Source organism: Aotus nancymaae, unplaced genomic scaffold, assembly GCF_030222135.1.
Source record: "Aotus nancymaae isolate 86718 unplaced genomic scaffold, 86718_ANA_hifiasm-v0.15.2.pri h1tg000088l, whole genome shotgun sequence".
In the NCBI taxonomy this organism is placed as follows: domain Eukaryota; kingdom Metazoa; phylum Chordata; class Mammalia; order Primates; family Aotidae; genus Aotus; species Aotus nancymaae.
In genome coordinates this window covers 13,287,734-13,309,916 of record NW_026988503.1, presented here as the reverse complement: position 1 = coordinate 13,309,916, position 22,183 = coordinate 13,287,734, and the positions used below count along the sequence as shown (strand labels likewise).

Below are 22,183 nucleotides of genomic sequence, written 5' to 3'. Positions count from 1 at the left end.
TTATATGGCCATCACAGTTGCTGCTCTGTAGAGGCATTAGCAGTAGCAAAAGTAAAGGAAACGAGAAACAAGGCCTCTTTGAAACATTAGTAAGCAAAATGGGACCCTGGAGAGCTAGTTGTAACCTTGGAGTTCACCATCCTTTGATTCAAGCTTTATTTACTCATGAATGTTTCTCTCACTGTCTTGATGTGCTAGAAAAATAAGCAATCTATTTGAACAACTGATATTCTGAAATCAAATGAAGTCAGAATATCAGTTGCACAAATATATTAGGAAGGACACGCCACATAGACCTTGATGTAACAAAGTCCTGAGTTTTAATTGACTGTGGTGCAGCCAGCATGAGGCCACCAAAGAGATAAAAAGCTTGTGCTGTTTTTAAAGAATATTAATGTCATAGATGATTCCTATGTATGTGGCTTCATCTATATCCCCCTATGCTCCAGGCACAGATAGCCAGGGGGATCCTTATCAAATGACACAATTTTGTATCATGTCATCCTTCTGCTCAGTACCCTCCAACGACTTCCCTTCTCACTCAAAGCAAAATTCAAAAGCCTATGTCGCCCTCCAAGGCCCTCTGTGCTGTACATGCCCTCCTCTGCCTCTCTCTGTCCTCATCCAGTTCCCTGTATTGGTTCCAGCCACAGCTTCCTTGCAGGTCCTCAGGCACATGAAACTCATTCCTACCTGATCACCTTTGCACCTGTTGTTTGCTCTGCCTGGAATGCCCCTCATCCCACACACAAAAACCAAAACCCTCACCTGCAAGCTTCTCTCACTCAATTCCTTCAAGCCCTCGCTCAAATATCATCTTCTCCATCTGGCCTTTCCTGGCCACCATCTCAAAAATTGTCCACCTGCCACTAAATAACCCCATCCACCTTCCCTGCTTCATTTTTCTATATGGCACTTACTGTATATCTTTTTCTTTTTTGTTCGTGATCTGTATCTGCAACGCAAGAGCAGGAATTTTAATCTGCTTTGTTCACTCTTCTTTCTCCAGCAACTAGAAGACGGCTTGCTACCTCGTAGGTGTTCAGTAAATATCTGCTGACTAAATATATAAGTGATGTAGAGAAGTAGTCGTTTTATATATTACCCAGTATGTGCTCTGCCTCTGTAATGGTGTTTTCAGTTTAGGTACATGTAAAAAGAAAACTGCCTAATTTGAATAGTCTAGGAGAGGGTGAGAGATTTGGAAGGAGCGTTATATAAGGGAATGAGTGAAGAAGCAGTAAATTTACTTTCAGGGTAAAACAGAATGATATTGGCTACTAAGTGCAGAGCCAGGACTAAATGCTTTGCATGTATTATCTTCTTTACTCCTTAGAGCAGCAGTGGCAGGAGAAGAAACTGAAGATTCCCGATGCGAAATCATTGCCCAAGGTCAGATGCTTGCAAGTGACAGGGCCAGAAGTCATCCCATGCTCCCTGAAGCCAGAGCCATGTTTTTATCTTAAAGAAGCTTCATGATCCTCCTTGCCTGGAACAATTTCTGCATAGAATGTGTTGGAGGAGGATTCTTCTACACACTGATACTATGCATTTTCCCCCTAAACGTTCCTCCCCAAACATTCATTTTTCCCTTTGTTGTGGTACTCCCCCACTGCCCTCCTTTCTAGAATAAAGCACCAGCTCTCCTGGAAGCCGGGGTTTCTGTAACTGGGACATGTTTCAGTCTTGGCAGGGCGAGCAGTTAGGGCATCCGCAGGTAGCAGGGAGCCTGTCAGTGGCTGAAAGAGGGAGAAAAGAGGCCCACAGCCCTGTGGCCCCTGCCTGGGCAGCCACCTCACACCTTCTGTCCGTGTGTGGCCCTCTCTTCTCCAGCCCTGACGTGTGGCGGTGAAAGGATTCGGTATCTGCTTCTGGGATTCATTCCTGTTAGGAAATGTTACTCTGTCGGCTCTCATATATGTTCGTAGATTGCTGTGTTGTACGCATTTAATATTGCAACTTACAGAAGAATGTCCTTTTCCTTAGGAGTGGCTGCATAGGCAAGTTTACTTCAACAGAAGTTAGAAGAGTGTTTGGTCTTTTGACAGCGCGCAGGCTGGGGTGAGGGGAGGTGAGAGTGAATTAGTGCCCCTGCATCCGTGTCCTTCTACTGTTACATGAGGGGAGGAAACAAGCAGAGTTTAAGTGTCTCATGAGAGTTGAAGAGAACCAGACATGAAATATACCTTTGAGTGACCGACACCATGGAGAACCGACCCATATGAGCATCCCATCAAGTCTGAGCTAAGGAGAAGACCTCAAAAGTGCTGTTCAGTTGGCACAGTGGCTCACGCCTGTAGTCCCAGCTGCTTGGAAGGCTGAGGCAGGAGAATCGCTTGAACCTGGGAGGCAGAGGTTGCAGCGAGCCGAGATTGTGCCACTGCACTCCAGCCTAGGTGACAGAGTGAGACTCCATCTAAAAAAAAAAAATTTTAAATATAAATAAATAAATACATAAATAAGTATCGTTCATCATAACCAGATGGCCCCATAGGACCCAAGAAGAACCTTAGCTGCACAGTACTGAAGGGTCAAAAAAGATACCCCAAAAGCCAAAATGCCCGTACATACATTTGAATATTTTGCATTGAAAAGTAAATGACGTAGAATGCAGTAGGCAGCTTTTATGTCACTAAAACAAGGTTGGCTCTTGGGAAGAGGACAAAGAATAATATTGTTAAAAGAAAGCAAATCTAATTTTGCAGATCTTAATTGGCCTTAATTTGATTCTGGAATCAGACAACGGACTGGACCAAAAATGTTCAGAATGCTTCAGCCTACTGCATGTGCAGATTATATTTATAGCCAGAGAAAACGAGGTGACGTACAGAAAGTGGAAGTGAGGTACAGAGACAGCTCCATTGGTTAGAACCCAGAATGTGCCTTAATTGAATCTGGTTTCAGCAGTTGGCCACCTTTGATAGACGGAAACTCGGCTACTTGTTGCGTCTGTTTACACATCAAGTTAGGTCACAGCTCACCATGTACAAAAGAAACTTTAAGCCAAACTTAAAACGTGTATAGAGGCAGCTTTAGGCCAAACTTAATTCAGTTCAGTATTGTTGAGACTGTAATTGTACTTGTAGTTCATCCACATCATTGCTAGGAGATCTCTAGAAGGAGCTGGGCAAGTAACCTGGTGCACTGACTTTATATTGCTGCCCTGCAAGTCACCCTAAATTGTAGTAGAATAAAATAGTAAGTCTTGTCTTTTTCATTTTCTTTTTCTTTTTGTTGTTGTTGTTGTTTTGAGACAAGGTCTCACTTTGTTGCCCAGGCCTGGAGTGCAGTGGTGCAATCATAGCTCACTGCAGCCTCAACCTCCTGGGCTCCAGTGATCCTCCCATCTCAGCCTCCCAAGTAGCTGGGAGTACAGGTGTGCATCACTTTGCAAATTTTTTAAATTTCTTGTAGAGACAGGGTCTCACTATGTTGTCTGGGCTGGTCTCAAACTCCTGGGCTCAAGCAGTCCTCCTGCCTCAGCCTCCTAAGGTGCTGGGATTACAGTGGTGTGAGCCACTGCACCCAGCCTAAAACAGCAGGTGTTTTATTTGCTCAAAATTCTGTGAGTCAGAAATGTGGCATGGGTTTAGCCAAGAGGTTTTCAAGCAGGTCTCACCTGGGGTCACTCAGAGCTGCAGTTATCTGGCAGCTGTAACGTAGCTGGTGAGTCTAAAATGGCTCACTTCACGTGGCTTGCAGTGGGATTGGCTGCCAGTGACCAGCGTGCCTCTTACAGGCTCACCTGGGCTTCTTCGCAGGGTGACTGGGTTCTAAAAACAGCAAGAGCAAAGGGGAAACCCAAGGTGCAAGAACTTTTCAAGCCTCTGCTTGTGTCACATTTGCTAATGTCCCATTGGTCGCATCAAGTCTTAGAGCCAAGCCCAGAGTCATTGTTGAGAAGTGGCCACATAAGAGCGTGGATACAGGCAGACATGGTTTCCTGGAGGCATCTTTATAGTAACAATCTACCATAGGTGAATATTTGAATCAAAGTAAATCAGTTCAACTTCAGGTGTTGGGATTCTGATGTTTTCTCCCCAGGATTTTGACACGTGGAATGAAACTCACATAGGATTCCAGAACACCTCCAACTCCGAGGAATGACACCTCTACCAGCAGTGAACTTGGATACCCAAAACTGTCTGATCCCTTTTTCATTAGAAAGCAGTAAAATCTAAAGTATAAATTCTTTTCAGGTGTTTATAGATCATCTCCTGTTCTCTTACTTACAGAAGTTGATATTTTTTTGTTTCTGGTGTCCAGGTAACTTCCTTTTGTCTCTAAATGGGCACCCCAGAGAATCAGTCCTTCCTAAATAGGCTGAGATGTTCAAAGACTAATGGAGGTTAACTAGGGTTGATGTCCCTATTCTACATTTAATAAAAATAGAGTGGAATTATGCAAGTATGTAGATAAGCTAATCATCTGACCTAATCAGCAATGCAGATTTTGAAAAGCCTTTCTAATTACTTCCTCAGCTTGGCTGAAGGTACGGGTAAAAAGAGTTTTGCAGCATGATGGTAGCAGATGTATTTCATAATATTTATTGAAAATATTGCAAAGAAATCCTCAATTATGCTCCTGAAAAGTACATCAAAAGATATCATATTTAACATATTTTAAACTTTCATTAAGATATAAACATAACATAATTGGATGATCATGGAACAACTCTCACACAAGATTTTGGAATCTTTCATACAATCAGACTTTAACTTTCAGAGCCAGATTGCTCATGGTTAACTGCCTCTATCTTCCTTGAGTTGTATTACTTACTATAAGAGCTCTAGTTGTCTTGGACAAAATGGGACTATCAGAATATTTTCTTTTTTCTTGGCTATTTGCAAATTTGGTATCTTGGCAAAGGCGTCATAGCCCATGATGTTTCAACAACTTAAAATGTTAAATTGTTGACATTTACAGGTGTACAGAACACCACACAATAGGTGATTTGGAAGCTTAGATAGATCTGATATTCTTTTTTTTTTTTTGGCTGGCTTTGAATAGTTGCAAAAGGCTGTTAAATGAATCATTCTAGAACAGGATTGCCCAAAAAGAAACTATCTGTGAATTCCTAGCTGAAATGACTGTGTCATTCCTGGATCGAACGTTCCTTTAGCGTTGGTTGTTCATTTTGACCTTCCATTCTGTGCGCTGCTCATTATCTTTCCAGCACATTCCTTTATATGTTAGCCTGAGCCAATTTCTGTTGCCTACAGCCAAAATTAATCTTAAATGTGATGGTTCCTTCAAGTGCCCTTCGAGTGACTGAGTTGTCAAGCTCTCTGTTATCAGATGGTGATGGAACTGGTTGCTTTGCCCCACAGTTTCTCTAATATCCCTCTTCTAGTGGATCTCCTCCAGAGAGCAGATGGAAAATAATCTTTTTGTCCCATAGCTCGTGGTTCAAAGAAAATATTCAAAAGCTCTTACTAAATATTACTGCCTAATTCCTGACATTGGAGGAGGTACAGTCACGTGACAGTGAATTTTTTTTTAAGGCAAGGCCAGAAAATATGGATAATCTGATGTGTGACAGTTTCCTTGTTAGCAGTGTTGAAGTGAGAGCATAGTTACAAAGGAATTGAAAGTCATAAAGTGTGACACCTTTTATATGTCCAAACACTTAAATCCCTAGATCGGTTCCTCAGCCTGGGTACTGCTGCCATTTTGGACTGGTTCACTCTTTACTGTGAGGGGCTGACTGTCATGTGCATGGTGGAATGTCTAGCAACATTCTTAGCCTCTGCCCACTAGATGCCAGGGGCACCCTCCCTACCCCCCCCAAGTTGTGACAAACAGTAATGATGTCTCTGGATATTGGCAGGTGTCTCTTGGGAGGCAAATTTGCTTTTGGTTGAGGACAACTACTTTAGATTATTTGAATTATTTTCTTTTAAATTTATTATTTACCAAACACTTCCATTGTGCAAAGCACATTTTGGTATGTTTATATTTATAGGCAGGATGTATGTCAAATACACTGGTGCACACTAGGTTCACTAGATACAAGTTCTTTCCTAACCAAGTGTAGTTAGCAATATGTTGAAATATGTTGAAACTGTCTAGGTATAATTTTTCTAGCCAGATTGTAAATATCAAACACAATCATCAGAAGTTGCCATTTCGTGGGTAAAAATGGTGCATTCTCAGCAATTCCATGTGGTTCTGTATAATGTATGATACATAGTAACAAAAAAAGTAATTTAAGACAAAAAAATAAAATTATAAAATGTACCCAAATGTCACTGTGACCATGATGTCACCTGCATTTTGCTTTCCCTGGCAAGCAGTGGTGGTTTTAGAAATCTTAGGCAGCCATACGATTTAACAGTGTGGTTGTGTAGCTCATGCGTTTCTTTTGATTGAAAAGGTGTGCCTAGTTTGTGCTTGAGGTGAAGGCTGATAGAAATTCTGGGCAGTGGTTGCTAAATCTGTTCATAGGGAAAAGGAGATGGAAATGAAATCTAATTTTTAAAAACATGTGTTAACATATGTTAACAGTAATCCTTTCATTTGAAAGGATCTGACAGTCTTGGTCAACAGAGGTCGGAAGATTGTGCCGTTTCTTGCTTTGGCAGATTCACGGTGGGAGGAGAATCATATCTGGACATGCCTTTTTGAAAAATAAAATCAGGATACAGTTGAAGAGCACTGTCTAGCACTGAGAAACATGACGTCTAAAATGCTACCACTTCTGTCATTTTTACGCCTTCAAATCCCGCCTTATGGTAGTAAAGAACTTGGAGACAGTGATTCACTGAAGTAGGAAAAATACCTATACTTTCTTTTAGTCATGCAAACCCTTTTCTTCTAACTTATTAGGAGAGCTGTAAGCAACTAATATTCCCTTACCACATGCTCTCTACCTTCCAGGGAGAGTGCTAATGAGCAGTGAAGTGGCCAGAACTCTGGCAGCGAAGCAAGGAGGAGGAGAAACCAGAGGGTTGAACGGTAGCTCAGGAGCTACGTAATCAGCTTTTGACCACTCAGGAGTTGGTAATATTGTGAATTTTATAGTTTCTACTCTATAATTATACCCTGAAACTCTTGAGAGCTGGTGTAGGTATTGTAAATCCAATGAAGGTGAAAAGAATCACTAAGTACTCAGAACATAAAACGTGGAGCTGTCACTAATTCCTGTGATGTCTAGAGAATTCCATTTGCGTGATACACACAGAAGAGAAGTTCCATGCTTGATGTTGGTCCAGGACAAGGTTAACTTTCTGTGCACTGATTTTAATTCATTATATATGCCTTTTTTCCCCAGCACAAATGGACCCCCGAGGCCTATCTCCCAGACAAAGTAAAAGTGACAGTGATGATGATGACCTGCCAAATGTGACCTTAGATAGCGTTAATGAAACTGGATCTACGGCCCTTTCCATAGCCAGAGCAGTACAAGAGTAAGTATCACATTCACAGGATGAAATAAGAATTGCCAAGGTGTTCAATGGATAATGGAAACTGCAGCGTCTCCTGTCCCCCAGCCATGTCATTCTAGCTGTGAACTGGCACGAATGTCAGAAGATTTTCATTGAGCCGGATGCTCTTTGGGAGATTAGGGCAGAGAATAGAGTGTTTGAAAGAGTTGGAAATTCATGCTTTGATAAGATATAAGACCTCTGTGCATCTTTTCTAATACCTCCCTCGCCCTTCTCCTTAACTCTGCAAAAAAAAAAATTGTTCTTTTTGAATGTCACTATATGATTATCATCATCATTATTATTACACAGTCAAGGGAAATATGGCAAGTATTGCTATCTTGTTTTGACAGGAAATTACAGAATAGCTTTTTAGAAGATTTAAATTTGGAAGATAATATGTTCATCCCTTGAAAAGTAGGAATCGTATGTGATTTTAAAATGGATCTTTTCTGTCTCCTTTTACCTGGACCATAGGGTTAGATGTCAGCCCCCATTTATTGAGAATAGCTGCTTTTCTATCATTGTCAACTTTATATCTAGAATTGAACCTATTGAAAAAAAATCTGGATATGTTTGTTTCATAGAGTAAGTTTCTTCAGCTTTATTGAGGTATAACTGACAAATTAAACTTTATATATTTAAAGTATATGTGCTGATCTAATATACATATACACAGTGAAATGTTTACCATAATTAAGTTAATTAACACATTTATCACCTCACATAGTTACCTTTTTTGTGGGTGAGAATGCATAAGTTCCACACTCTTAGCAAATTTCAGATTTCAAGTATACAGTATAGTATTATTAACTATAGTCACCATGCTGTATACGAGTCCTCAGAATTTATTCTTATAGCTGCAAGTTTGTACCCTTTGACCGGTATCTCCTCTTTTCTCTGACACCCCAGCCTCTGGCAACCACCATTCCTCTCTGTTCCTATGGATTTAACTTTGTAAAAAATCTTCCACATATAAGTAGTGTCATGCAATATGTGTCTTCTAGAGTAATTTTTAATAACATAATCTTGAAGATGAAGAGGGTTTAGCCACTGTTACTGCTGACACACTTGTTAATGAACAGTTCAATCAAAATTATCTTAGTTACCTCTCTTTTTTTTTTTTTTTTTTTGAGACGGAGTTTCGCTCTCGTTACCCAGGCTGGAGTGCAATGGCGCGATCTCGGCTCACCGCAACCTCCGCCTCCTGGGTTCAGGCAAGTCTCCTGCCTCAGCCTCTCGAGTAGCTGGGATTACAGGCACGCGCCACCATGCCCAGCTAATTTTTTTTGTATTAGTAGAGACGGGGTTTCACAATGTTGACCAGGATGGTCTCGATCTCTTGACCTCGTGATCCACCCGCCTCGGCCTCCCAAAGTGCTGGGACTTAGTTACCTCTCTTATATTATTTTTCCCAAATGTTGACTAAATACCTACTTTGTTTTATGCATTAGGCTTTGAAATTAAAAACATAAAATAAAAATAAAAGAGAACCTTGGTATGGCATTTCAGAATTCACAGCATAAGTGTATGTCTCTGTGTATATAAAATGAATACTATATATATGTTATAGAAATATGTATTATGTGTTGATATTGTGTATGAATATACATGTAATATATCAGAGAAAACAAGATATAATGGATCTGAAATGAACAAATTTCCATGCAAGCTCGTAATAGCTGTGTGACTTCTGGCAAGTTATTTAATCACCCTGAGATGTCTGTAAGAAGAAAATCAGAATAGTTACCTGACAAGACTACTCAGAGGGTTTTGATATAGATACAAGGTATGAAAAGTAAGTCACAAAGTTTTGGCACATAGAGAGCTTCAGTTATTGACAGAATTAGTATTATTAGTGATAATAGAAGGAATTAGTAATTATAGTACTAATAGTAATAGTACTAGTGTAGTAATTTTAAGTTTATAACCATGAGGAAATATAAATGCAGCAAGTGTCATTATTCTAATTTTACAAATGAAGATGTTAAGGATCAGAGGTTAATGACTTTTTTAGTCATATGATAAATGGTAACAAGGCAAAGTTTAGAACTTTCAACTCCAAAAACATCTTTTTCTAGAGTGCCTATAAATCTGTTACCAGTAGTATGATTCTACTTGAGCACTTATAAAAACATTGTTTGCACACCTGTAATCCTAGCACTTTGGAAGGCCAACGTGGGCCGATCATAGATCATGAAGTCAGGAGTTTGAGATCAGCTTGGCCAATATAGTGAAACCCTATCTCTACTAAAACTACAAAAATTAGCTGAGCCTGGTGGTGGACACCTGTAATCCCAGCTACTCGGGAAGCTGAGGCAGGAGAATTGTTTGCGAAGGTTGCAGTGAGCTGAGATAATAACACCACTGCACTCCAGCCTGGACAACAGGGTGAGACTCCTTCTCAAAAAAGAAGAGAGAAAGAGAGAAAGAAAAAAAAAATTGTTTATCTCTTACTTGTTTTGTTCAAATAACTTCATTTCTCCAATGCAAATGTTAACTTGATCCAGTATAGACACTGAATCCAAGAGGTTGCTGAGATCTTCCTCATCCCTGACTCACCGCAGTCAGCACAGTGATTCTGATTTTGTGTGAACTAAATCCTAAAATTGAGGAGTCTGTGTTCTCATCTGTTTATTTAGACTAAATGATGATAAGTTTCAATTCTGAGATAAATAAGTTTCACAGACATTTCAATCACATTGTTTTTCTGCATCATTCTAATGTATATTTAATTTATGTGAGAGTGTGTGTGTGTGTTTATAGATATATGCATTTCTTTTAAATTAAACTTTAAAGTTTGGAACTGTGGTGACTAAAATCTAAAGTATGCTTACTCCATTTGGGGCTTATATAGCTAATAGTTATATTGACTTCTTAAATATAACTATTTTTGTGCTTTTAATATTATGTGCTTATTATATATTAGTATATTTTAATATGTAACTATTTAATAGAAACTTAGGAACTGAAGCTTAATTTTCAACATAGCCCTTCTGATTTGTTTTTGTTTTTTCTTTTTTTTTTTTTTTTATGATGGAGTCTCGCTCTGTCACCCAGGCTGTAGTGCACTGGCGCCATCTAGGGTCACTGCACCCTCCGCTTCCCAGGTTCTAGTGATTCTCCTGCCTCAGCCTCCCCTGTACTAGGATTACAGGCACCTGCCACCATGCCTAGCTAATTTTTGTATTTTTTTGTAGAGACACAGTTTCACCATGTTGGCCAGACTGGTCTTGAACTCCTCACCTTAAGTGATCCACCCACCTCAGCCTCCCAAACTGCTGGAATTACAGGCGTGAACCTCCACGCCCAGCCTACACATTTTCAAGTCACAGTGTTTTATATAAGAGTGCAAATGCCTGTCTTTGTTATTATTACAAAAGTTGTATTGATTTAGTAAAGAATACACAGAGCTAACAACTGGGAGCCCTAGAATACCAGGACCCATCAATACTTAATGAGACATCATTCAAGACTCAATGTGCATGTGTAAACACTGGGAGGTGTGCAGTGAAGCAAAAAGAATATTCTACAGAGACCTCTTAAATGTAGATATACAGATCTTTGAAGATTAATAGTAATGCATTAAAATTGTATTCTGAAATAAATATATAATTGTTATAGAATTTTTAAAAATTCTATACGTAGGTCAAGTGACAGAAGTGGTGAGGGAAGTCAATAAATATATAAAATTTTATTAAGTAAAATGTAAAAATTTTAAAAATTCTGTACATAGGTTTACTCAAAGTTAACTTTCAGTGTGTACAATTATGAACTTATCTTTCTGTTTTTCTGTTAGTTTACCCTCATTCATTAACATATATGACTATTTCACTATTATCTCTCTTTCCTCTTTTTCTGATTGTCTTTCGTATCTTGATGACTTCTGTAAACTCAAAGGCTGTCAACAACAAAAAAGTCCCAAACATTTCATTATAATATGATCATTAAACGTAATGTTTTAAATAACAAAAGGATAAAATATCAGATTAGCATGTAAAAAATGAAAACATTTCAGAGGACATCTGTGGATCTCTCTATCTCCTGTACTCGAAGAACTTTTCTAAGAGAGTTAGGTTGAGAAGGATGACTCCAGGCAGGGAGGTGGTAAAATTAAAAGTTTCCTGTAAGTACAGGCAGCACACTTTAGAAACTCTGGGCAACTAATTCACATTTGTCTTTACAATTAAAGACCAAAGGAGCCATGGTCTAAGAAGGAGTCTAAGGTTTGCCTCTTATTTCCTTGGCCACCAGTAGAGTATCAGGGAAGGGAAGAGGAACATGAGAAGGGAAAGGGATATGAAGGAAGATTGACGGCAGAGAGGCTGGAATTGCCTTGCCCTGGGCCAGCCTTTCTGTTGTAGGCCTCTGACAAGATGCTAAAGCACAGGTAAATATCTAACGGAAGCTCTTGGCTCCCGCCTGTTCTTGCTCATAGTCTTGCCTCATGCAATAACTGTTCAAGTTTGGGTTTTTAATTTGGTGCCTTACTTTATCGACATTACTGTATTTATATAGCATGAACATTTCTGAGCTAGTAAATTATTTTTCCTCAATGTTTAGTGCTATGCATTTTACTGGTTTTTAAAATGAACTTTTAAAAATGTTCCCTTTGATTTGATATGCAGAAATTGTTAACCAAGATGCATCTACCCACCCCACCCACCACCACAAATATTCAGATATGCCTGTATTCAAATTAAAAAGACCAGTGCTTAGTGGCTACCGCAGCAACCTGAGTCAGCCTCTGTTTACATAGATTTATGCAGTGAGTCTACTAAACTGTGTGCTTGAACTGATCACTTCAACCATTTCCGTTAATTAACTCGACTCTCATTTATCCTCTCAGCATCAGTGACTTTAGATATATTGGAAGAAGCAGCCACAAAGAGACCCACAGTCGGGGGCTCTGCCTTTTTTCTATCTCAATTGTATAGATACTAAGTCAAAAATCATGTATTCAGTGATCTGACAAAGCCAACTTCCCGCAGTTTTTAGAACATCTGTTTCATTTTGGTCTTGGTTTTTTTTTCCCCCTCCTTGATGATAAAATAGGATCATTACCCTTAACAACTTGACAAACATAACTATGAAATAAGTGTTAGGAGAAAGAAAGGTAGAGGCACATGACAAGAGCAAATTATTATAATTAACTTTAATCCTAGGCAAAATAATGATGTCTTTTAAATGGGTAAAGTTTAGCTTTGCTATCCAGAGCCTCTAATTTTTGTACCCCTTTTTCCTCTTTCTAATTCCAAACATTCATAATGCTCATTTATTAATGCAAGTAAAAGAATCAAGTTCCACCAATCTCAAGCTAGTAACATCTGAAAGAGAGCACTCCCTGGAGGAGTTTCTGTTTTACTAGGAACAAGCTATAGGACATCGATATAATTTCAGTAAGACTGAAGAGGGGAAGGGTGGGGTGAAAGGTGAAGGAAAAGATATAAGATGCTAAGGAGATATGCCAGTTTCCCAGAATTAGTCCTTGCAGAATTGATGAATTACGTGTTACTGTTTAATATACTCCGTATCTGAGGAGTAGTCTACTGTCTCTGGTTTTGATTATAATGCTCAGTTGATAGTATTAGTACTCAGGGATGTTAGCATCCCTGATATCTGCCCCTATGAAAATGATATTCTTTTAAAATGGTTAATTGTCAATTACATATAAGCCAATTAAAACACTTCACTGTCATTCTCTCCCTGTTTTTGTTATTATATGACTTATATGAAGTGCCCATCATCTTAAAGAAAAACAGCTAGTGAATTTCTGGAAATGTGTAGTCTTATCTTTGGTACTTTTTCATGTAAATGCTCTTTGAAAGAACAAATATGGTAGCAAGTTAGATATCCTGTTGCTTCGGCCGGGCGCGGTGGCTCAAGCCTGTAATCCCAGCACTTTGGGAGGCCGAGGCGGGTGGATCATGAGGTCAAGAGATCGAGACCATCCCGGTTAACATGGTGAAACCCCGTCTCTACTAAAAATACAAAAAATTAGCTGGGCACGGTGGTGTGTGCCTTTAATCCCAGCTACTCAGGAGGCTGAGGCAGGAGAATTGCCTGAACCCAGGAGGCGGAGGTTGCAGTGAGCTGAGATCGCGCCATTGCACTCCAGCCTGGGTAACAAGAGTGAAACTCCGTCTCAAAAAAAAAAAAAAAAAAAAAAAAAAGATATCCTGTTGCTCCCTCAGACTTCTCTTATTGCTAGTTTGAACGTTATAATTCTCAACTTAGAAAATTGTATTTAACAGTCAAAGAAAGAATCTAGGGTGGGGGTTGGTTTTTGTTTCTTTATTTCCATTTGTTGTTTTAAGCTTGTTTTAAGCTTGCACGGTTAGTTGACACCCCTTCTATTTTTCTTAATCTCTTCATGTATGATGGTGATAATGTCTTTTAAATCACAGTAGAGAATAGTAGAAGAGATGAAGAAGAAAGGGAAAACAAGAATTGTTACTGAGAGGTGACTTTTTGGCAGATTCTATGAAAACTCAGTTTTCATTTAATTTGCCCCATGATACTGTCTGTATCCTACAGATAAAGAAACAGAGGGCTGGAGAGGTTTATTCTCTCCCCAGAGCTCTCAGAGGTTTTCTTTTTTTTGCAAGTTCATATTCAATCCCAAGGTTGTCTGACTACAAACCTACATTTCTTTATGAGGAGGAAGCTTCCTTCCTTTGTTTTTATGTCGTGGCTTTAAAATCTCTAAAGCAGGTGGGTGCTGCGGTGCACACCTGTATTTCCAGCTACTTGAGGCTGAGGCAGGAGCGTCAGTTGAGCCCAGAAGTTTAAGACCAGCCTAGGCAATATAGTAGGACCCCCCTCAAAAAAAGAAGAAAGGCCGAGCACGGTGGTTCACGCCTGTAATCCCAGCACTTTGGGAGGCCAAAGCGGGTGGATCACCTGAGGTGAGGAGTTTGAGACCAGCCTGGCCAACGTGGTAAAACTCCATCTCTACTAAAAATACAAAAATTAGCTGGGCATGGTGGTGGGTGCCTGTAATCCCAGCCACTCATGAGACTGAGACAGGAGAATTGCCTGGACCCTGGAGGCGGAAGTTTCAGTGAGCCGAGATTGCACCACTGCACTCCAGCCTGGGCAACAAGAGCGAGACTCCATCTCTAAGAAAAAAAAAAAAAGACAAAAAACTGGCAGGATGTGGTGGCTCAGGCCTGTAATCTCAACACTTTGGGAGGCCAAGGCAGGGGGATCACTTGAGATCAGGAGTTGGAGACCAGCCTTCCCCTGGCGAAACCCCGTCTCTACAAATATACAAAAATTAGCCCGGTGTGGTGGTGGGTGCCTGTAATCCCAGCTGCCTAGGAGGTTAAGGCACAAGAATCACTTGAACCCAGGAGGTGGAGGTTGCAGTGAGCCTAGATTACGCCACTGCACTCCATCCTGGAAAACAGAGCAGTTTCCTTCCACCCTCCTTCCCTCCCTCTCTTCCTTCCAGACAGGGCCTATGTTGCCCAGGTTAGAGTGCAGTGGCATGATCTTGGATCACTGCAACCTCCTGGGCTCAAGCAGTTCTCCCAACTCAGACTTCTAGCAGCTGAGACTTCAAGTGTGTGCCATGACGCACAGCTAATTTTTATATTTTTAGTAGAGACAGAGTTCCGCCATGTTGCTCAGGCCGGTCTTGAACTCCTGGGCTCAAGTGATCCTCCGGCCTCGGCCTCCCAAAGTGTTGGGATTGTAGGCATGACCCACTATGCCCAGCATCAATTTCAAAACTTCTAGTCTTCAAAGCCATTTTTACTTTAATATAATTTGGTTTAGGGAGAAATAATTATATCAAATACATTCTTTGATATATATATAAAAAATTCAGCTATCAATCTCAACATTATATTGAAATGTAAAGAAATAAAATGCAAAATATTAGCATGTTTTAAGATAATCTTTACTGTTACTATTATTCAAAGAAAATCTTGGGAAAAATATGGTTCCAGGTTTTAGTATCAGCATATATGCCGACATTCCCAAGCCCCCAAAATGAACATCCCTTTAGAATTGCTTTCTGCTAATCTATAAAAGAAAAAGTTGTCTGAGAGTTAAAAGGGTACTGAGTCAACTTACTTTACACCCCTTGATGAAAAGATTTGAGAATGTTTGGGCCACATCTCTTCTCTGCTGACAAGAATTAAGTCAGCTGCGTTGATTGTGTTCTGAGAAAAAACCCAAGAAAGCTCATGTATTTGGTCTCGAATTTTAGCGTTAAATTATTTCAATTTTGCTCTTAGATGCCTCCGATAATCCTGGCACATTAAAAGATGCTACATTTTTATTTAGCAAGCCTAGTAGCTTTGGGACACCTTTACATCCTCACTTCAGAGAATACCAAAGAAATATTCTTTGACTCAGATATTTAGGTGGAAGTCAGCTGTCTGTTAGTGACTAAATGTCATGCCTGTTGTGATGCTGCTGATGGGCAAATCAGGGAGGCATTCATTCTTGCCGGGGGAGATAAATGCTGTTAGATTGCTCTTTTTTGAAGGAGGTCAGAAAAAGCTTTGATTGACTGTGAATGACTGTAGATAAAACCTAAAGTATATGCTTTGCCATTATCATCCCAGCAGTCTTCTAAGCTTTAAAAAATTAAAAATAGTTATCACTTAGTAACTCAGTCCCTGGGAGTTTAGGAGCCAGAAAGAGACCATATGCCCATACATAGTCCTTTTTATATGCTGCAGTGGGACAGTGTTGGTCCCTCTTCAATTTAAAAAAACTGGCTAATCACTTAATACTTGAATTGTTTCATGAATTGTCAACATTAAGTCATATATTCTTTCAAAGAGTCATTAATTCATTTATTCAACTCTTGGTTACATGCTGGAGATACAGAATGAATGACTCAGGGTTCTGAATGTGAGGAGCTTAGAGTTAAGCTTTGTGGGATGGACTGAAGTCTCATGGGTTAAAAATATTAAGTGCTACCGTGAGAACAGAGGTGGTAACATGTAACTCTGATTGGAACAGGAGGAGCGTTGGCATGTGGAGGAGTGTATCAGGTCATAATGACTGGTGCACAGTGAGTGAGGAGGTGAGGCAGGAGATGCAGCTGCTTGGAGAGCTTGGTCAGGATGGGACCAGGAAGGATGAGTTTATTCTTTAGACGATATGAACCCGGCCCACTGGTGGGTTTTAAGTGGAAATGGCATGATCAACTCTGTGTCAAGGAAACTGGGTATGGTTATACAGATTGTACAGCCCAGAGTGTGCCATTGACATCCTCATGGATATGACTTGTGTTACTTAGGTGTCCACAGCCTCCTCGGACACAGGAATTTATGGTACAAAGCGTGTGTGTGTGTGTGTGCGCGCGCGCGCGTGTGTGTGTGTGAGAGACTCTCCAGTATGTTGGGCTGCTCAGAGGGCAGATAACATGTCCTAACCTTTGTATCTCCAGAGCTAGCACTGTATCCATCAGACACTATTTTTAAACACTAAAAAAGCATTGGATAAAATAGACAAAAATCACTGATCTTGTGGTATTTAATATTCTAGCGGAGGGGGTAGGAGGAGACAGACAGTAAGCATATGACTCTATATAATAAGCGTAAGATTCTATAATAAGCATTTGATTCTTCTGTCCCTGGAGAAGGTAAGTGCTGTGGTGAAGCAAGCAGGATATGGGGACTGGGAAGGGTGGAGGTGGCAGGCAGGGTTTGCTATGTCATGTAAGGTGTTTGGGGAAGAACTCTGATAAAATTACATTTTAGGAGAGATTTGAAAGGGTGGGAGGTTAAACCACGTGGACAGCTAAAGGAAGAGCATTCCAGGCAGAAGGAATAACAAGTGCAGAGGCCTGAGGCGGGAGCTTTCTGCAATGAGTAAATGAACAATTTCACTGACCAACTGAAGAACATTCATTATAATTCCTTAAACTTACAGAAGACACTGAACTTCATAGAGGCCAACTGGATAGTCTAGCATCAAATTCCTAGGGAGAAGTCAGAACTGAGTCTCTTTATCTACTCATGCTTTTCCTCTTAATGTTATAAAAATTCTCTTTTTCTAAGGGAATCTGTAAATACTTGTTTAATCAAAAAAAAAAATACAGAGCAAATTTTTCTTTCAAAACCTTTGTCTGCTTTGTACTTGTTTTAGGCATAGTTTTTTGAAATCTAGTTATATACACATACAGGTATTTGTTCTGAGAAATATTTTAATTGTTTGCCAAAAATTCTAAGATGTCCATATCATTGTGCATGTTGCCATTGGTTATAATGCCAGTTTGTGTTTGTATCAGTTTATTCTTTCTCCTGTTACATATATCCCATGGAATATTATGCAGCCATAAAAAAGAATGAAATTGTGTCTGCTGCAGCAACATGGATGCAGCTGGAGGCCATTATCCTAAGCCAATTAACACAGAAACAGAAAACCCAATACCACATGCTCTCACTTGTAAGTGGGAACTAAATAGTGGGTACTCATGGACGTAAAGATGGCAGCAATAGACACTGGGAACTACTGGAGGGGGAAGGAGGGCCAGGGTTGGATAACTAACTATTTAGCACTATGCTTAGTACTTGGGTGATAGAATCAATTGTACCCTAAACCTTAGCATCACACAATATACCCATGTAACAGACCTGCACATTGTCACCCCTAAATCTGATATAAAGGTTGATTATAAAAATTAAATAATAGGCCAGGCGTGGTGGCTCACACCTGTAATCCTAGCACTTTGGGAGGCCGAGGCAGGCGGATCACCTGAGGTCGGGAGTTCGAGACCAGCCTGACCAACATGGAGAAACCTTATCTCTGTTAAAAATATAAAAATTAGCCGGACGTGGTGGTGCATGCCTGTAACCCTAGCTACTCGGGAGGCTGAGATAGGAGAATTGCTTGAACCCAGGAGGCAGAGGTTGCGGTGAGCCTAGATCACGCCATTGCGCTCCAGCCTGGGCAACAAGAGCAAAGCTCTGTCTCAAATAAATAAATACATAGGTGATTTTTTTTCCAAGCACATCTTATTTTTTTTTCAATATTATGTTAAATATCTACTGATAAATCAAAAATAACTATTACACTGGAAAGTTTTAATATATAACTATTATATCTTCTAGCAGCCATTAGGTACTTTTTTCCCTAAAAACTGATGCAACTTTAGTTCCAAGTGAGAATTTATCCTGAGAATGTTTTTGTGCATGAATCTTCTTAATCATTAAAAGACGTGTATGAAAAATACTACACAGATGTTGCTGTTTTGAGAGTTGATTTATGTCTCTCATTTCTGTGGTTGGCATTTTATATTGTACACCTAATGCTAAACACACCCCCAAACGAATCGAATGTCTTCTGATACAGGTACAAACAGACTTTTTTTAAGCCTACCTAACCACTTGGAAACTATTGGGTTGAGTGTTGATTTATTGTTTAAACCTCCATGCCTCATTCTAATATGAATTTATTACTTCTTGGTCATCAGTTTAAAAAATAGAACAAACTTTTGAGAACTAAAGGTTTTGTTTTTATTTTTGTTTTATAAGTAAGGGATTCCAAAATTACACCATGGATAGAATTGATGAGCCACTTAAAGTTTGATAGTGGCTATTTATTTTTCCTAACTGAAAAATTATGTTTAAATTTTTTAGTGTTAGTAATTTCTAATAACTCATAATTTAAAATATAATGGTATTTAATGTGGGCATACCATGTATTCAAAAATGATTGCAAGGATTAATTTGCTTTTATTTGTTTGACATACTTCGCCACGTGAGATCTTCCTGTGGCTTTTTCCTTCCTGTATGTTCTACCTATAATCACATTGCAAATTTATGTGTGTCATTTATACTTCTCATAGATATTTTTCTAATGGGCGTAACCAGTGAGCGTAGGTAGTCATCTCTCATGCATTTTTGATGTGTGTTGACATAGATACTCGGTGATGATGTTGAAATATTAATAAGTTTCACTACAAGTTCCCAGAACCATTTATCACTGTTTCATTTATTAATATAGCCAGTGAGAGTACACATGATAGAAAACCATACAATAATATATTTCAAATTAACCCAATTCACCAGGATACAGTCTCTTCTATTTCCAGTCAAATGCTCGAGACATTCTCTCTTGTTATTACTTTCCAGGAGTTATAGCCATTGTACCATAATTTTCCCTTACTTTGTATCACTTTCTTACACACTTGAAACTCATTGAATACATTTACTTACCTCCATCAAATGAAAGTAAAAAAGTGAAGAATACATTCTTGAGGTAGCCTGCTGCTGTATACATAAATCTGACATAGATAGAAAAAGCTTGGATAAGAGTGAATCTTACCTGATTGATGTTTTACATGGTCATCTTCAATGATATTTTCCCATCTCCTTTGCAATCACATAGCCGAGGGTCATCAGCTGGTTAAAATCTAATACATCATGCATCATGGCTTATTCTAAAAGTTAAATCCCAAACCATATGCAGTTAATGTAAATAAGAGCGCCAATACATTTTTAGAATATTCCTGATTACTCTTCTGCAAATTACTGGTGTGGGGGAAGGAATTCTAAGCTTTTACTTATGTAATAAAATAGAAATCTACCAGTGTTTAGTTTTAAAACTATCTGATATATCATTAATATTATTTTATCCCTACTTATGGAAGAACAAATCTAATATAGAAAACTGGATGCATTAACATAATGGTTTAACTCAAATAAAAGTAACTTGATATTCTTATCTAAAATAATTATTTTGTCACCTAATTTTTAATGTTAGACTAAGTCATATAATATTTCTAGATAAAATTCTGCATCTTCATTGATGTGAATGAAATCACGTGACTAAACCCAACATCAGTAGGGTGGGGAAGGAGGGCTTTAGGAGAGCAGTGATTACTGTATTAATATTTTAGAAAAGAAACACTGTCGCTTATAGAAGCAATTCCAATGAACTAATGTATCCATTTTTCTAATCTAATTTCCTAAGTTTTAGCTAATTTTAGTCATCTTCTCTTATAAAAATTTCTAGACAATTCTGGTGGTTCCCATAAATTCTTCTCACTAGACTCATGTAGTGACCTAACTTTAAAATCCGTAATAACAGCTACATTTGTTTTGTCTTAATTTCATAATGTAAATTTTTATCTCTAGGGTTTCACTCTTAGAAATGCTGCTTTGTTTTGCCAAGTATAATAGAGTAGTTATTTCTAAAATACAGAGCTTGACAAAAGGCTTATTCTAGGAGAATAAACAAAATCTGTGAAACATAGTTATGTTCAGTCTATAAACTCAAATTAACATTAATTAACCTCTCATGTTGTAGAAAATGACAAAAAATACCATCAGCTATTGTGTCTTTTACCCTGATTTCTGGACTTATATAGCTATGGGCTGCAATAGTAACAAAACACAAATAAAACATAAAATTGAAACTGTTATCTAGATAATTGAAAATAAAACCTTTGAGCCAAAATTTCATGACCTTTCAGTCTTCAATTCTGCATTCATTCTCTATTGTGTTTTGTATCTTTAAGCACTGTTACAAGGACATAGAACATGAAATTGATCTTGTAGTTGAAGTATCCGTTTTCTAAGGCAAATATAAAATTAATTTTACATTGCACATTGAGACACTTTTTCTAATATATAATAGGAAAATGCAAATAAGAAAATTGATTGGGAAAAACAAATGGCTTCTTTTTTAATCAAAAGGTTAAAATATCTTCTTGTCATCTTGCATTGGGCACATTACATTGTAGGGTGAAAATACTAATTTTTCACTAAATTTCTTATGAGACTTATTATCCAAGTTAAGTCAGCAAACCAGTAAAGATTTTATAATGAGAGAGTAGCCAGTAAAATTGGAAATTGTTCATGAAAGCCCACACAGTTATTGGATTAAAAATATTATATGTAGTCCCATTATATACAAAAATTAGTCTGATTTTTAAAAATATATATTTTTATTTACATTTATTTTAGGTTTAGGGGTACATGTAAAGGTTTGTCACATAGGTAAACTCATGCCGCTGGGGTTTGTTGTACAGATTATTTCATCGCTTAGGAAGTAAGCCCAGTACCCAATAGTTATCTTTTTTTGCTCCTTTCTCTCCTCCCCTTCTCCACCTTCAAGTAGACTCCAGTGTCTGATGTTTCCTTTTTTGTGTTCATAAGTTCTCTTCATTTCACTCCTACTTATAAGTGAGAACATGAGTTATTTGGTTTTCTGTTCCCGTGTTAGTTCGCTGACCTCCAGCTCCATTCATGTTCCCGCAAAAGACAGGATCTTGTTTTTTTTTTATGGCTGCATAGTATTCCATGGTGTATATGTGCCACATTTTCTTTATCCAGTCTGTCATTGATGGGCGTTTGGGTTGAATCCATGTCTTTGCTATTGTGAATAGTGCTACAGTGAACATTCACGTGCAGGTGTCTTTCTAGTAGAATGATTTCTATTCCTCTGGGTATACACCCAGTAATGGGATTGCTGGATTGAATGGTAGTTCTGCCTTTAGCTCTTTGAGGAATGGCCACACTGCTTTCCACAATGGTTGAACTAATTTACACTCCCACCAACAGTGTAAAAGCGTTCCTTTTCTCTACAAATTCGCCAGCATCTGTTGTTTTTTGACTTTTTAATGATCTCCATTCTGACTGGTAAGAGATGCTCCTCATTGTGGTTTTGATTTGCATTTCTCCAATAATCAGTGATACTGAGCTGTTTTCCTTATGCTTGTTGGCCATATTATGTCTTCTTTTGAGAAGTGTCTGTTCATGTCCTTTGCCCACATTTTAATGGGA

General features: G+C 38.7%; 1 protein-coding gene across 5 annotated transcripts in view; it reads left to right on the top strand.

Annotated features, from left to right (window-relative positions):
- The window catches only part of KLF12 (KLF transcription factor 12), a 462,415-nt gene that overhangs the window by 319,644 nt on the left and 120,588 nt on the right, over window positions 1-22,183 (top strand). For all 5 annotated transcript variants that reach the window (XM_064369123.1, XM_012442844.2, XM_012442847.2 and 2 more), the window contains one exon: window positions 7,274-7,409. In XM_064369123.1, coding sequence (XP_064225193.1) covers window positions 7,274-7,409 — 136 coding nt within the window. The remainder of the gene's footprint in view (window positions 1-7,273; window positions 7,410-22,183) is intronic.